The sequence below is a fragment of the Eretmochelys imbricata genome, chromosome 7 (genome assembly GCF_965152235.1).
Source record: "Eretmochelys imbricata isolate rEreImb1 chromosome 7, rEreImb1.hap1, whole genome shotgun sequence".
Taxonomy (NCBI): Eukaryota; Metazoa; Chordata; order Testudines; family Cheloniidae; genus Eretmochelys; species Eretmochelys imbricata.
The window spans coordinates 10,771,164-10,788,975 of NC_135578.1; the positions used below are offsets into that span (position 1 = coordinate 10,771,164).

At 44.3% G+C, this 17,812-nt stretch overlaps 1 protein-coding gene and 1 non-coding gene across 2 annotated transcripts; one reads left to right on the forward strand and one right to left on the reverse strand.

Moving 5' to 3' along the window:
• The first annotated feature begins 1,070 nt into the window (after nt 1-1,070).
• Nucleotides 1,071-1,259, forward strand: LOC144268492 (U2 spliceosomal RNA). The gene has a single exon (XR_013346755.1). It is a non-coding gene; the product is annotated as a U2 spliceosomal RNA (small nuclear RNA).
• Nucleotides 1,260-4,954: 3,695 nt separating this feature from the next.
• Nucleotides 4,955-17,597, reverse strand: PROK2 (prokineticin 2). Its single transcript, XM_077822452.1, has 3 exons — nt 17,523-17,597; nt 10,445-10,570; nt 4,955-5,080 (listed from the first exon to the last, which is right to left on the reverse strand). Exons 1-3 carry the CDS (start codon nt 17,595-17,597, stop codon nt 4,955-4,957), a joined length of 327 nt encoding a protein of 108 aa, XP_077678578.1.
• Nucleotides 17,598-17,812: the final 215 nt, after the last annotated feature.

Here is a 17,812-nt window from a genome sequence, read left to right on the forward strand (position 1 = left end):
GCCTTGGGCTCAGTTCCTTGACCTCATGTGTATTGCCAAGAGCTTTACTGAGTTCAGTGGTGCTACTCTGACATCAGCAGGATTTGGCCTCTGGTTTCTGATTGTCCTAGAGTTAGCCTTTACACTGGCAGAATCAGGCCCATGAAGAGAAAAACAAAAACTAATCTGGTTATTGGATTTGAGCGGTTGTGCCCTTAGGGCTGTTGGCCTGAAGCTCAGCAAATTATTCAAACCTGAACGGAGTCTGTTACAAAGATCCCGTCTATAAAGGCAGAGCAAATTAAGACCCTCGCAGACTTCAGGGTTGATTCTCCTCTGTGTTGCATAGTCATTTACACCTGCACCACATGGATGCAAAATGGTTCTAGAACAGTCCTGTTCTGATTGGGTAGCATCTTAACAAGTGCAAAGTAGGTGTAAGGTGGCTATACAAAATGCAAGCCAATGGAGAATGATGTGATATGGGATATGCCAGTGAGGTGTGATATGGGAATAATAGCTGATGCCATCAAATGACATCCTTAGCCAAGGCCATGAGTGCGCCCCTGCTGAATTCTCCCTTCTGCTGTCATGCTTTTGGGGGATACAACTGCGGGAAGACCGACTTTACTTGAGCTATGCTTGGACATTGCGTTTCCTAGAGTGGAGCTTTGATTTTCTGAATGAGCATGCTATGGCAATTATTTAATTAGGAGTGTCCTTGCTCTTGGATGCTCCCTTTACAACTGGGAGTAGCTGATGTCTTGGAAATATGGGTCAGGGATTTTACTGTGGTGGAACATGCTAAGGGACTCTTCCACCTTCTGGCTGCACCAGTAATTCACAGATCTGTTTCTTGGCTTTGTGATAAAGGAAGTTTAAGCACTTGCTGATGTATCAAATGTTACCATCATTCTGTGCTTTGCTGACTCTACACCTAGCTCCTCTCAACTGGCATAGAGTTGAATATGCTGATTATGCACTATATGTATCTGATGACTTTAAAAACAAACTTTGTATTTGTGGATAATCTAAGCACTACACCCAGATGTACAGACACCAAGATAGCATTTTCTCAACCTGGGTATTATATAATTTTAACATTAGCTTAATAATAAAATTTTTAAATTTGTTCTTATCAGTTTAATAGCTGATATGTCCTTTATTTGAGGACTGTATATTAAGTTGATTTTTGAAACTGGGGGTGGAATAGGAGCTTGCTCTGTCCACACCATGCATTGACCTGGTATTGCAGTGCGTCTGGGAACAGTGCATCTCCTTTTGGGGAGAATAATCTGGTTAGAAAAGCAGAAAGAGTTTCACTGTGAAGATGCTCATTTTGTATGGTTTCTTCAAAATGGGAAAGTAACTCAAATACTTTCCTGATGGACTGTTTTTTTCTCTAAATGGACAACCTATTCTAAATTCTCAATTACTGAGGGACAATCTTCACTCATTGATATATTTTACTTTCTGCCACCAACTCTCTGTATAACTTTTTTCATGAGTGATGTACCCAAATGCACAGATGTTAAATATCTAAACTGTATTCTTAAATTCATTCACCTAAATTTGGGTTGTTGCTGATTATGCACTATATGTATCTGCAAAAAGAAATGGAGTACTTGTGGCACCTTAGAGACTAACCAATTTATTTGAGCATGAGCTTTCGTGAGCTACAGCTCACTTCATCAGATGCATACTGTGGAAACTGCAGCAGACTTTATATATACACAGAGAATATGAAACAATACCTCCTCCCACCCCACTGTCCTGCTGGTAATAGCTTATCTAAAGTAATCGTCAGGTTAGGCCATTTCCAGCACAAATCCAGGTTTTCTCACCCTCCACCCCCCCACACAAATTCACTCTCCTGCTGGTGATAGCCCATCCAAAGTGACAACTCTTTACACAATGTGCATGATAATGAAGTTAGGCCATTTCCTGCACAAATCCAACTTCATTATCATGCACATTGTGTAAAGAGTTGTCACTTTGGATGGGCTATCACCAGCAGGAGAGTGAATTTGTGTGGGGGGGTGGAGGGTGAGAAAACCTGGATTTGTGCTGGAAATGGCCTAACCTGACGATTACTTTAGATAAGCTATTACCAGCAGGACAGTGGGGTGGGAGGAGGTATTGTTTCATATTCTCTGTGTATATATAAAGTCTGCTGCAGTTTCCACAGTATGCATCTGATGAAGTGAGCTGTAGCTCACGAAAGCTCATGCTCAAATAAATTGGTTAGTCTCTAAGGTGCCACAAGTACTCCATTTCTTTTTGCGAATACAGACTAACACGGCTGTTACTCTGAAACCTGTCTATATGTATCTGTTGACTTTAAAAACAAACTTTGCATTTGTGGATAATCTTAGCACTATACCCAGATGTTCAGACACTCTTTTCTCAACCTATGTATTATGGGAGTGTTGATTTTTTAACATTAGCTTTAATAAAAATTTTTAATCTGTTCTTATTTTTAAAAAAAGGTATAAATGTCTCCTTAACCCTTTGTACCAGGGTCAATAAGAGGTGATTGCCAGTCAGGGAAAGGTTTACTAAGTACTATTAACCACTTTTTAAAGGTATTTTTACCTCTTACACTCATGGTTTATGTGAAATGCTGCCAGTGTCTACGTTCTGTCCTTTGATTAGCTCCAGAGTGACCAAAACAATTATTTGTTTCCCCTGCCATATGTTTATTGTAGGCTGATGCTTCTGGATTACCTCCTGAAATCTAGAAAATCACTCATCTCCGAAGTTGTAGCGTAGCATCACTTAGGTGCATCACATTAAATCATGTATCAACTGTACATGAAAACATGAAAGCTGAGTCAAAATCATTTATCAAAGAGCAACAAAACAGTGGTGTGTTTTTCAATGCACAGGTCATCAAGCCCATGCCCTTGCTATACACATTACAGTGGGACTGAATTGAAGGCAGAAGTCCTGTCTTGACTTGCAAGACTGATCTGGAAACAAATAGGACAACTGTACTGCTGGGGTGACTAACACATTGCAGACATCTTGATGGTCTGAAGTGACGCGGGGTGGTCACACAACCAGAACCACCATAATCTACTCCAACACTAAGGCCACTTTATGCAAATGAGGCAGGTGGAGCATTCTGTTTTGCAGGGGTGGAAATCCTGTACCAGCTGACCCAACCCCACTGTAAGGAGAACAGGAGGGTGGTATAAAGTAGAGCTCTCAGCTACACCTAGTATTCCGCTGGGCAGGGCTGGCCTTACCATGAGGCAAACGAAGGTGGCCGCCTCAGGTGCCAGACCGGGGGGGGGGGGGGCGCCACTAGGACCCAGAGTTTCAAAGTTTTGACCCAAGCAAGGCGGCATGGGGGCATCCTTTGAGCTCCCCACCTCAGGTGCCAAAATGTTGTGGGCCAGCCCTGCCACTGGGAGCTTCCAAAGGGGAAAAACTAACTTGTACTGGTGTCAGGCAGTTTTGAATCGGGAAGATGCAACCGGCTCTCAGTGGCTCCCCTTTCTCCATTCCATCCAAGCTTCACACAGAAGAAATGGAGGCGCATCAAGACCACAGTGTTCCTCTCCTGGGGGTCCATGACAATGCACGGAAAGGTATTTGTTGAAGAGGCTAAGGTATTTCCCATCCCCTCTAACTTTCATACACCAGAACACAACTCCACAAACTTGTCTCAGAACAGAGGAGCAGCAGAAAAGGAACTGATGGTTGGAAGATGAACGGCTCCCTTTTTCTCCTTCTGTGTCTGTACACACCACTGGTGGTAGGCCAGTGTGAGAAACTCACACAAACTATAGTAATTCTTACCATAGCCATTGACAAGTTACATGTTTCATAAAAATCACACTCTCCATACATCTGACAAGCTTAAGAAGACCCTTGGGGGCACGTGCCTAGCAAATGCCTTGATGTTAGTGCCAAGAAAATTCCCCATTATTCAAGTCACATCAGCTAAGAATCTGCTGGAAACTTGCGTTAGGGAGCTCTTAGCATACGAACCGTGGAGTTTCCTTAGAAATATATAAAAGTGTATACTCTTTTATAGACCTACTTTTAGGGAACTTTGCTAATTTTGGTCTGTGATATATGTAATAGCAGTTTACATGGAATAAAAATTGAAGACCAAAGTGACAAAAATAATGCTATAATATTAAAATAAATCAAATGATATAGTGCCATTATTCTGATACAGAATTTTTACACAGCAATATTAATACATGCACATGACAAGAAGTCAGGTGGCCCATTAGAATAGATTTTAGGGTTTCTTTTTAAATAGAAACTACATTTTAATACATTGTTTCAGATGAGGAGCACGTTTTACGGCAGATTAAGTAACAAGTCTTTCTTCTCTTTGAACACTGAAACAACATACAGAATTCTCTGAACACTTTTTACACTTAGATGCTTTGGTTTAATGGGACAGTTTAAAAGCTACACCTATTGGTTAAACTGTTAATGTCGTGATGCACCTAACCTACAAATACTATAATAATTACAATAAAGGTACCAAATATACACTTCTTTTGGCAGTCATCTTATGCTTTGCTCTATACTCCTGTACAACACCCCCTACCCCCTCCACACACATCACATTTTGAATCAAGCTTATTCAAGTATAAAAATATTGGCCAAGAGTTACCAAGCGACTTGTGATTTTGGATGCTTCCATTTCTGGGCCCTGTAGTTGGGACATTTTTAAAGGGGCATGATTTCCAGAAAGTGCTATGAAATTGCCTATCACTCCCCTTTAAGATATCTCAGTTTGGGCGTCCAAAAATGGAAGCATCCGGCATCATTAGACCCTTTTGAAAATCTTGGCCATAACACCACAGTATCTCAATGTTTGTTTTCAACGTTTACGAGGCAAGAAAGTATGTTAAAGAATTTCCTCTGGCAAATAACTTGTTCATCACAATAACAAGGGAAAATGTAAATACATGAAGTGGCTGTTTATGGTGAAGAACCATTCCTGCTAAAAAAAGACATCTTCGTTTCTGAACTCTGGTAAACATTTGAATCTGCTAGGAGATATCCGTAGGCAGGCCAAGTTAGGCAGACATGGGCAGGTGTGATGCATTCTTCTCCCAAGAAACGGGACCTGGAAGCAAGTATTGAAAAGGTCAGAAGTGACGAGAGGAAGCGGCATCAGCAGCAGGTAGCGATAGTACGCATTGGTATGCTGAAATGGAGGCAGTGACATGAGGTCATCTTTTCCTCCAATTTTATAAATATGTCTATTGTAAAAATGCATTAATCTTAGTCATCAGGTCCCTGTTTTTCCATCTGTACTTCACACTGGTATCGGCATGCAGTGAGCTAGATGGATAGCTCACTTCATGACTCTTTTTGCTCTGTACTGCCATTACAAAGCAGCATAACTGGCCACAAGAAGATCACCCCACTGGAGAAGAATTACCTGGTGGCATACAGAGCACATAATGGCTTGTATGTGTCACCCCTGCTCCTGCCCCCACTGTTCCCTGTGCCCAGCAATTCCTGGCTTCCATAATGGCTTGTGGGCCTTAACAGTGCTCTCAGTTGTGTCCAGAGAACAGCTGGGTCAGGATTGGAGGAGTTCAATGGAAACTTAAAAGCCAGCTTTGTGCACCATTTCAAGTTGTGCTGTGCTTTTCTTGGTGTGTATATCTATATTACATATCGACAAAAACCCTGCATTAAAAGAAGGTTGCTTGTGCCAACTTAACTCAGTTCCCTTGTGCATATGCATTATGATACAGTCTTTGGTTACATAATAACAGGATCCCTGCCTTTTTCAGATCTAGCAAGTATCTACTGAGCATGTGTGAAATACTATTTTTCTAAGGCTTGCAATTTGGCCAAATTTGGGCATATTTTCATGGGGACAGCAAAAGGCACATCCCTGAGACAAAAGCCCTGCTCGTAAGCCTGGGGACACTTAGCTTTCCAAGAAAAGATCACTATATATATATATTTTTTAACAAAACATTTTTTCCCAGACTTATTCTTGGAAACAGCTGAAACATTTTGGCTGAAACCTTCCAAAAACCTCAGCCTGAGGCAGACACCTGGCATGGGAAATTTCAGCCCAAATAGTTAAAGTTTGACAAAGCTACAAGCAATTGAAAACAGGGTCTTACAATAGGAAGTGTCAGGCAATGTTAATCATAGGCAGTGCTACCAAGCTTGCCTATTATACAGACCTGTAGATTTAGAACATAGGACCATCTTTTCCTTCCAGTTCTATTATTTCACAAAATTAAATGAAAATAATTTGACTCTTCTGCCATAAAGCTCAAATATGTCCGTTGCATAAATTACAATCTAATATTTCTATTATAGTAGTGCTCAGAGGGTTGTACACATACATATGAAGACATTGGGGGATGATTCTCCTCTTACTTACACCAGTTTTATCTTAGTGTAACTCCTAACTTATTTATATCAGTGGGAAAGGAGATTCAGATCCAGCGCCTGTGTCCCAAAGAGCCTGCAGCCTAAGAAATCCTGTGATGTGTCTCTTGTGTGTTACAGAAAAAAGTTTGTCTTGGAGTTGTTCTCTGCTATGGCCTAGAGGTATATGTGAAAAAGAATGGGATTAATTTAAATTTAGAGCTACTGAAACTCCCCAAAAGGCACGATACAAACGTATTCCTCTGTCTAAAAACTGAGGAACTCTCAAAACAGGTACTTACCATGTGATACTCTCACCACAGCCATACTATCCAGAACCTAACCATGGGCCCAATTCCACAAGTGCAATCTCCAGTGAAATCAAAGGGAATTTCATTTCCACATAGGATAGATTCAAACCCAAGGAAACCAACACTTATATCCTTGCATGCTTGTCACTAAAACTGCACATTGCACTTGGCCAATAAGGACAGAGGCAAGTGGAATGTGACTGAGTAGCTAAAAAAAATTATTAAAAAGTTTAAAAAACACATACAAAGCAGCTTAAAGGCACCTGTCTTGGTGGCAGTCAGTGACTGCAGAGAGGGCAATGTTCACCCTGAACTGTAGTGGTCTCCCCCCATTTGACACTCAATCCCAAGCAATTTAAGCGTCCTGAGGGGTCCTCACAATTTCAAGGCCTAACCAAGCAACGTCTGTCAAGGAGCCCCCAGTGTGGGGAAGACCCCCAGCTGGCAAAGAGCCAGCATAGATGGCTCCCATGCCTCCCTGATGCCGACTGAGGAGAGAGGGAGGGTGGCTGGAGTGCACTGCTCTCAGACTATGCCCAGTTGGCATATGGTCCGGGGAGCTTTTGCCAGGCAGCACAAGTTAGAGCAGGCCCTGTCCTAACCAGAGCTGGGGCAGAGAATCAGGGAGCCATAACTGTCATCTGCTTCCCTTTCCCCCCCTTTATTAGGCTGCCTCGTGTCGGGGACTGGAGCCACCCTTTGCTAGGCACTTCCCTAAGCTAGGCAGAGCCAGCTTTTTCCCACAGCTCAGTAAGGAAGCAGGCAATGGACCAGCAACTCTCTCCTCCCTCCCCCCTGCAACAGAGCAGGCAGGCAGCAGGGGAACTGCTTACCAGCTGCAGCTGGGAAGGAAGAATAGCTGCTCAGAGCACAACTGGCTCACACCAGAGCGGCTGCAAGAGCAGTGGGATGCAGTTGGGAAGGCGGCGCCCACTGCTGCCTCCTCCAAGCCATGGGCCTGATTCAAACACTTCCATTTCAAAAAATTACAAGGGGCAGCTCAGGGAGCACGTTTTCCATCCACAATCACGACATTTTCCACCTAATACAATTGACCTGAAGGGCCACAATTTAGTGGGAAGGGCCACAGATTGCACAGCACACCGGAATGCATCCGATGAAGTGAGCTGTAGCTCACGAAAGCTTATGCTCCAATAAATTGGTTAGTCTCTAAGGTGCCACAAGTCCTCCTTTTCAGATTGCACAGCATTGCCCTAGATAGATGATGATTGATGCACTACAAAGGGGGAGAGAGAGAGAGAGAGAGAGAGATCTGACAGGACAAAAATTCATCTTCACAGTCACAGGGTGCATATTTGGGTGCATCCTTAGTGAAACAACAGTTTAAACCTTTTGCTGTATAATATGTATAGAAATAATATTTTACTCATTTTATACATGAAAAAGTATATGGGTGTGTGTGGGGAGGTTAGTGCTTAATTTGGGAGGAAGGACTGCACAGTGATTAGATCAATAGCATAGTATTTAGGAGACCTGGGTTCCAGTTCCTGCTTTACCACAGACTGCCTGTGCGATCTTGGGCAAATCAGTCTCTCTGTTCCCCACCTGTAACATGGGGATAACAGCACTGCCCTACCTCCCAGGGGTGTTGTGAGGATAAATATAATAAAGATTGTGAGGTGCTCAGACACTACGCAAATGGGGGATGGACTTTAGATAGAAACTAAGGCCTGGTCTGCACTAAAAAGTTACATCAACCCAGCTACGTCACTCAGGGGTGTGAAAAATCCACATCCCTGAAAGAGGTATTTAAATTGACTTAATCTCCCGTGTAGACAGCACTAGGACAATAGAAGACTTCTTCCATCAGTGAAGTTACTGCCTCTTTGGAGGTGGATTAACTACAGCCATGGGAGAACCCCTCCCGTCGCTGTATTGAGCGTCTACACTGAAGCATGGACATCGTCTAAGGAATAGTTTTCTGCAGTAAGTGAAATGCTTTTAGTGGTCTCAGAACAGTTGCTAGCAGTCAGGAGTCCACCACACAAACTCATCACGTGTTATTTAAAACAGGTGATAGTTTCTGCCCAAGTGGGCACGAGGCTAATCTTTCGTGTAGACTAAATTGCCTTGCAATGTAGGTTAGTCTTTGCAGAGCGTGTTTAAATTCAATGGCAAAACAGTGTGGGAAAGTATAAACTGAAGGTGTGTGGTTTGTACCTGACCTGCAGGCAAATGAAATGTTTCAATATCAACACTATTTGTCTCTCAATCCTCACACACAAAATATTTGAAGGAGAGGAAAGAAACCTTGAGAAACACCTCCACCACTTTATCTTTGAAAATATTTAAATTTCACAGAGTACAGTAAGTCAACTTTGCTTTCTATCGGTCAAGTACAGTAGCCTGGTCAAGAGCATGAGTTTAAAATTAACCTTGTAAAAGTTTTAAACTTCAGTGACTTTAACTGTAAACTGGATCTGGATATTCCTCTTTATTAACTGTACAACTGTGTACAGTCAGCTAAAGAATATAGTGGACATTATAAATTATTGTAATAATAATAAACTCATTGAACAACTAGGTCCTGATTCTCATTTACAGTGAGGCTTCCTTACATCCCCCTGTTAATGTAAAGGGGCCTTAAAGTGGGAGTAAATTACATTACTTAGTGCAATCTGGTTCCTAATACCTTACTGGAAGATTTAAGGATATATTTTTAGCTAGACTGAAACCTGTATTTCCCTTCAGAAAATGAATTGCGGACACAAAGTTGTGCCTACAATCAGCTAGTAAGAGATGCAAGTAATTTGTACTGCACTCACGGATCTGAAATTAATATCTTCCACACATGGCTACTGTTAGGTCACATATTTTCTTCAGCATGACTTTCAAGATCACCAAGATTTTAAATTATGGTTTCAAACCTGTTGGTAAAACCACTTTCAAATGAATAGATGGTTCTGATTCCATACTATGTCAATTTCTCTTCCACCAACTTCAATAAAAGGACTACACCCTAACAAAGTTTAGCTCAATATATATAGTTGAAAGTAGTATTCTGGGTTACGTGGATGCTGTTGACTATGCTTGGAAAAGACTCGGATCATGCTATTAGATTTGCAAGTAAGGTTAACCATTGTGACAAGATATTCCAATGTGGCTTGTACAGTATAGAAAAAAAAGTCTGTCAGAGCTAGACGTTCAGTCACATGTTTTTGAGCATCAGTTTAATAAAGGTAGCCTTTCATGAGAGTTCTCAAATGCAGTTTTTACTTTTTTGGAAACCAATATCTTTTTAACTGGCTTTTTGTGGCATCAGTGGATCTTTAAGAGTAAGAGCACAACTGGCATTGATGTGGAATATCACATCCAATGAATATACCAGGTGCCTACTGATGTTGTTATTATTTGTGTGGATACTGTAGTTCTTACTCACTAGAATAGTTTCACTGAAGTTACTGGCACTTACTTGTATTATCAAGGACTACTTGCATGAGGAAGTGCATCAAGGGTTGGGCCCTGGAACTGTAAAATACTGTTTCTATCAAATAATGCAAAAGAAAAACATACAGTACTTTTGACCTTGGGTTTTCTTCAGAATAATTTTGACAGTAATATATTTCTTTACGTATGTTCCTTCAATGTTGTTTCCATAAAGAAGCAAACTGCTGGGTATTGTAACCAACACTACGGATCCCTACACTTTTACCACGTATAATTTTTTTATGCAATTTGACTTACAGCAAAATATATTCACATTTATTTCTGCCTTGTCAGTTTCAGTATCATAAGAACCGCCATTAGTACATACTAACTTTATTACTCAAAGGATGACATTCTTCTCCCAAGTCGCCCATTGGCGTGCACATTCGGAGACTGCGGATCCAGAGACTAACAGCACAGCACATGCCACCCCCACACTGTAGATCCCTGTCGCAAGCCTGAAGTTTAATAAACAGATAAACAGTATTAGGCAAACAAAAGCACTCCAAAAATAGCACAGTCCACTGCTTTTTGCAAATGTCTGAGCTACAGTCTGCTGCAGTTTCCACGGTATGTATCTGATGAAGTGAGCTGTAGCTCACGAAAGCTCATGCTCAAATAAACTGGTTAGTCTCTAAGGTGCCACAAGTACTCCTTTACTTTTATGTGGGAACCTTACGATACATTGAAAAGATTGCAAGCTACGATGGCTCATTTAACATTTATAACAACAGAATCTAGACTTGTATGTTTAAACAAGCCATGACTATGTAGGGGGTCTGGATCAGGGCTGAAGGATCAACTCTGCCACCAGCTACCCCCTCACATGTATATGTGAGGGGTAAAACTGGAATTAGTCTACAGCCCCCATTCAAGAAAGCTTCCCAAAAATGCTGTCCTGAATAGTGATGGACTTAAGCATATGCTGATGTTCTGTCCAGTTCATGGCCTGAGGTATTTGACTAAGTGTAAAAGGAGTAAAGTGTGCCAAACTGATAAGTGGCCCTGTCTTGAAGAGAAGCTAATGCTGAGAAATTCATAATGAATTTAAAGATTTTTGAATCACTTTTCCTTCTAGATTCTAATTCTAGTATTTTATGGTTGAGTGCCTTTGCAAATGTAAGACCGTATTATACTTTTATCACAAAAGTCCTCTTGGAACTAGGTAAAATAAAAGCTTAATCAGAGATGTTATGATTATTATCTAGACCATATTCTGCATCTAAATTAAAAGGGGTTTTTAGTATCTAAGGTGGTGGCTTGGCACAAACAGTCCACACCCAGACAGGTGCTGATGTGAGATGTAGAAGGACGTGCTGTCCATTGTAAATTTCAACCATTGGTTTAGGACATACTTGTATAAACACAAAATGAACTAGGAATTGCTTTGTGCATTTTGAAAACCAAAAATTTAAGAGCAAGTGAAACACTGGGGTCAGAAGTGTATAACTACACATGTTTATTCCTGTTAAAATACATTTTAACCCCCCCCCAAAGGTTATAAGGATTTTAATTATACCATTATAGGGGCAAATCCCATTCTACTTGCTCAAGTGAGGAGTCTCACTGAAGTAAATGGGCCTCATCACATAACTAAGGTAAGCTGAATCTGACCTCTTTTTTTCCTTCCCCCCCACCCCAGTATCTGACAGCAGGACTGACAGGCAAAAAAGGGTTCTGATCAATTGTCTCCAACAGGCAAACTGAGAAAAGGATGCATAAGGAATCTTAATTGATCTGAGGGAGACATTACCGTCTATTGAAACAAACTCTCATTTTAGAAATAAGGGCTTAAGTATCTTATACTGGGATTTACATGATAAATGCCATTCTGTGTACTCCCCCAGGTAAATATTATGCCATTTCAAACAGCAGAACTCACATCAAAATACATATTTACTGAACAGACAGTAACTTAGAAAAAGCTCTTGGGGCTAGGGATGAGCAATGAAATAGATTATGTAACCAAAATGCGTAGCACTCACAGTAAGATATATATTTAATAAATTCAACAGCTATTACAAACAAGCCTAAATACATACTTACCCAAAAGAGTAATCTGACTCTAAAACTGCTGTTAGAACCTCTCAGGTAGAAAATGTTTGTTTTCTAACCTTTCATAAACAACAAAATAAATTTACTGGTCAAATTCTGCACTGGTGACACTGGGGTAAAGGTACAGTAACACCTCTGATTCAAAATAACTTCTTTTGGCTTTACAATTGGGTTTAGCCATGGTGCAGCCACATGCAAAAATTTTGAGGAGGACAGAGTAGTCTGAGAACCCATTGGGTTTACAACCCCATTGAGTGCACATAAACAAGACAATTAAAAAAAAAGGGGGGGGGGGCTTCCTCTTTGTTCTCCTGTTGTCCTGTCCCTGGAATTTGGTCCTTGTTTTTTGTATACAAAATTAGGTTATTAAGTCTGTCACTTGAGGCGGGAGAGGGAAGGTGCTTACACTACAACTGCACAGAATCAAGTTTTAATTAGCCCGGCCTCTCTGGGTGCTTATCAGACCCATCTTGTGCTGGTGCATTTTGAATTAATCAAACGCATGCAAGTTTACAGCGTCCATTCCCCCGGTCTTGTGAATGCTGTACAGCTCGCAGTGCCTTCTCAGAAAGTAGGGAAACTCCTGCTATGGTGATCTAAAATCTGCTCCGACTATCATGCTACTCTTTATGGGTCATATTCTGGCACCCATGCTCACCCTGAGTAGTACCTTACTCCCCAAGGAGTCCCATTCATTTCAGCGGGACTACTGGCAGAGTGAGGTGCTATTCAGTGTCAGTAAGGATGAACCTAGCCCTGAAAGAACACTGAATACATTCTAAATAATAATGACATTTAAGACATTGTGCTAGTCAATATTCCTTTTCAACCTGGTCTTCAGCTATTTACTCTGGAACCCATTTAAGGTTTTCCCTCTAAGAATTAAATTACATTATCCCAAATCCTAGAAAAACGGATGGCCCCGCCATTCATTTTTTAGCTCCCCACTTTCTCTTACCTCCAACCTTTAACTTATACCAATATTCCCCATATTTGGGGCAGAACACCGTGGTTACTTAATGACATTCCTGCTCCTCAGTCCATGTTCAAATAAATTCTTGTGGAAAACCCTGGTAACTTTCTGTACGCTTTATTTGCGATTTAGTGTCTGATCCAAAGCCCATTTTGATTAATGGAAAGACCCTCCTTGACTTCAATAGGCTTTGGATCAAGACCTTAAATCAGAGATGCCAAACCTATGGGAAAAAAAAAATCACAGAAATTGGGCTTGTTTTTGGCTTAATTAGCTTGTTGGCTAGAGTTTGGCTTGTCGCTTGTTGCTTCTTTTTTTTTTTTTTTTTTTGATTGGCTCCCGGCAAGAAGGGGCAAGGGGGGAAGAGAGTCGGGGTGCACAGCGGGCCCCCCACAGTCCCAGAGTGCATACCAGGGGGGATCTAGTCACAGAGTGTTGGGGTTCTTAGGGATTGGCTTGTTTTGAAATGGGATTATTTTGATTTTTGTTTTCTTGTGATAGTGGGGGTGCTTGCTTACTTACTGCGTGAAAGTTGACAACTGTGCCTTAAATCTGCACAAGGAGTAGTATTCACAGTGCTCATGCATGCTGAGTGAACACTAAAAAGAAAAACTAACAAAGCATTCACCTAGTGTATGAGTATTTCACATACGCAAAAGTACATGGTAAAGGGATTAGTAAAAATACACTTCAGTTTCAAGCAAATAGTATTTTATAATTCTAATACACTTTTCTGTTTCAATCCATTTACTCCCTGTCTACTATTCTGTTCTTCACTATTAGCTTTTTTACTGGTTTTTTTTTTAATGTTTTAAAGGTGTAGCTAAGATTTTATTGGCAAATATTTAAACTGGACCTACAGTGTATCTGGAAATATTCTTAATGTAAAGAAATCTTCAAATTCTCAAATATTTCAAAACTCCTTCACAGTTTCTCATGTGCAAGTAAATTGGTTCAGAACCAGTCTTCCCATTGATTAGACCAGAACCTCAGAGAACAATGAAATATCTGTTGCCATGAATACAATTTCTAAATGAAAAAAGAAAAGGAGTGCTTGTGGCACCTTAGAGACTAACCAATTTATTTGAGCATAAGTGAGCTGTAGCTCACGAAAGTTTATGCTCAAATAAATTGGTTAGTCTCTAAGGTGCCACAAGCACTCCTTTTCTTTTTGCGGATACAGACTAACAGACTACTCTGAAACCTGTCAATTTCTGAATGGTTACATTATGTACTGAAAATACACTTTAAGATGTCCAAAGAATGTAAATGCTTAACTATTAATCTAAAGCAAACCTTGAAAAAGAACAGTTTTTACTTTAAAATAATCTAACAACTTTTATTTAAACAATGAACATATTAGAAAAATTGTATTTTTCACTCCCAAAAGTGTATTCTAATAAAAAATAGCAGCGAACAATTCGCTATCAACTCATGGCCAGTTCAGGAAAGGAAGTGGGAAAAAAGGAGAGAGAAAGAGATACAGCAAAGCATTGTTTTCTGAACCTTTTAAAGCAGGTGCATTTCATCGGGTGAAACCAATAGAATAATCTCAAAATGTAAATAATAAAGGAAATAATAAAGGACCACTCAAAATAATAAAGGAAATTAAGACTGTACAAACATTAGACATTTTTAACATCAATATCTAAATTGGGCACTAGGAGACAAATTATAGGGGGAAATTAATGGACAGTAGAGTTTTAAAAACTCTAAATACATTAACACACAATAAACTTGCTCTTAAATAACCACTCAAGGGATGAATAAAAATTGGTTTCTTAACGGAGGTAGTCTTTAACGCTAATTCTCTTAAGTATGATTGAGGATAAGTTTGAGAGATCTTTTAGGGAAAATAGGATGTTAAATGATCAAGTTTCACTGCATAATAAAAGTTTAAACTGGAAAGTACTGTGGCTAATTCTTTCAAGGGTCAGGCAGTCTACAAATCTCAGGTATAACTTCAAGGGGGAAACTGACAGCTTTCAATCCATCTGCTCTAAATGAGCTAAAGAGCTGAAAGGAGGTGGATTTTCTTGTGAGAAAAGTGGAGTCTTGTGGTAAGTTACGGAAGAAGAAAAGCAGAATCAAATGGGGGCATTCACTATTACTGGAAATCGGGCTCCAGCCCCTGCTTTTCATTTTAACCAGTTACAAATAAAATGTCAGTTGTAACTAGTGCGAACTGTCTCCCCAGGACCAAACTGTCTGGGCTAAGACTATCATCTCCATCCTGCAGGCTTCCGTGGGAGATCTGTGTGAGGCAGGACCGCAGGGTGGGACCCTGGGCCTGGACACAGCTTGGGAGTGAAGATCAAACCAAGGGCAGGGATTTTCACTCCCTGCCTGATGCAGGCCAGGCGCGGGCACCTCTGCATTGAGAAAGGCCAGAGAGTGTGCAATAAAACCCGGCCAGACAGGGGCAGAAAGGAACTTGAGGGGGAACAGAGTAAGCGCTGAGCTAGCTACCGGATGGAGCAGATGCTGGCAGAACGCAGTATGGGCAAGCTAGGCACCCAGCACCCACATGATGTAACAGGAGAGACCCCATTATCTCCACAGCCCCCCAGGACATGGAACCATTCACCCCCATAGAAACCCCCAAACACTAGGGACCACTGATCCCCAAACATCCCCAGAGACCCCCAGGACCTCGGACCGTCCCCCCCCAGAAACCCCCAACCATCCCCACAAGTATCCTCAGTACCTGGGACTATTAACGTCCACAGAGACCCTCCCCCAGCACGTGGGACTGTTCATCCCATAGGAACCTCAAACCACCCTGCAGAGACCTCCAGTACCTGGGACCACTGGCACCCCCCCCAAACCTACTAGGACCACTCACCCCCCCAGACACCCCCAGCACCTGGGACCATGAACCTCCCACCCCCCACAGAGACCCTCAGCACCTGGGAACACTCACCCCCCCCCAAAAAACCCCAGCACCTGGGACCATGAACCTCCCCCTCCCCAGAGACCCCCAGCACCTGGGACCACTCACCCCCCCAGAGACCCCCCAGCACCTGGGACCACTGGCACTACCCCAAACCCACTAGGACCACTCACTCCCCCAGAGACCCCCAGCACCTGGGACCACTCACCTCCCACCCCCCAGAGACCCCCAGCACCTGGGATCACTCACCTCCCACTCCCCAGAGACCCCCAGCACCTGGGACCACTCATCTTCCCAGAGACCCCCAGCACCTGGGACCACTGACCCCCCCCAGAGACCACGCACCCCCCAGAGACCCCCAGCACCTGGGACCATGAACCTCCCACTCCCAGAGACCCCCAGCACCTGAGACCACTCACCCCCCCCGAGACCCCCAACACCTCGGACCACTCACCCCCCGAGACCCCCAGCACCTCAGACCACTCACCCCCCCCCAGAGACCACTCACCCCCAGAGCCCCCCAGCACCTGGGACCACTCACCCCCCCCAGAGACCACTCACCCCCAGAGACCCCTAGCACCTGGGACCACTCACCCCCCCCGAGACCCCCAACACCTCGGACCACTCACCCCCCCCGAGACCCCCAACACCTCAGACCACTCACCCCCCCCCAGAGACCACTCACCCCCAGAGCCCCCCAGCACCTGGGACCACTCACCCCCCCCAGAGACCACTCACCCCCAGAGACCCCTAGCACCTGGGACCACTCACCCCCCAGAGACCCCCGGCACCTCGGACCACTCACCCCCCAGAGACCCCCGGCACCTGGGACCACTCACCCCCCCCCCGAGACCACTCACCCCCAGAGACCCCCAGCACCTGAGACCACTCACACCCCCCGAGACCCCCAACACCTCGGACCACTCACCCCCCGAGACCCCCAACACCTCGGACCACTCACCCCCCCCCGAGACCCCCAACACCTCGGACCACTCACCCCCCCCCGAGACCACTCACCCCCAGAGACCCCCAGCACCTGGGACCACTCACCCCCCAGAGACCCCCGGCACCTCGGACCACTCACCCCCCCAGAGACCCCCGGCACCTCGGACCACTCACCCCCCCCCCCGAGACCACTCACCCCCAGAGACCCCCAGCACCTGGGACCACTCACCCCCCAGAGACCCCCGGCACCTCGGACCACTCACCCCCCAGAGACCCCCGGCACCTCGGACCACTCACCCCCCCCCGAGACCACTCACCCCCAGAGACCCCCAGCACCTGGGACCACTCACCCCCCCAGAAACCCCCGGCACCTGGGACCACTCACCCCCTTGCCCCCCGTCCCAGGAGCCGGCTCAGCCCTGCCCCGCGGCGCGCCGGGAGAGCCGGGCGGCGGAGGGGCGCTCCCCCGCGGCGCCGGGGGCTGGGAAGTGAGCGTGGCGCTGGGCGGGCTGCCACGTCCCCCCGGGCTCCCCGCGGCTCTCACCCCGGTGATGACCGCGGCGTCCCCCGCGGAGAGCAGCAGCGGCAGGAGCAGCGGCAGGAGGGGGGCGCAGCGCATGGTGCCCGGTGCCCGGCAGCGCTGGGGGTGCGCCGGGAGCGGGGGTCCGCCCCGAGGGCAGCAGCGGCAGCAGCTGGAGGAGCAGAGCCCGGAGCTCGGGCCGCTCCCGCCGTTATAAAGCTCGGGGCTGCCATTCAAAGGCAGCGTGAGTCACCCACCCGCCCCGGCAGCGCCGCCGGGAGAGCCGGGGGGGGCACTCCCACCCACTCACCCAC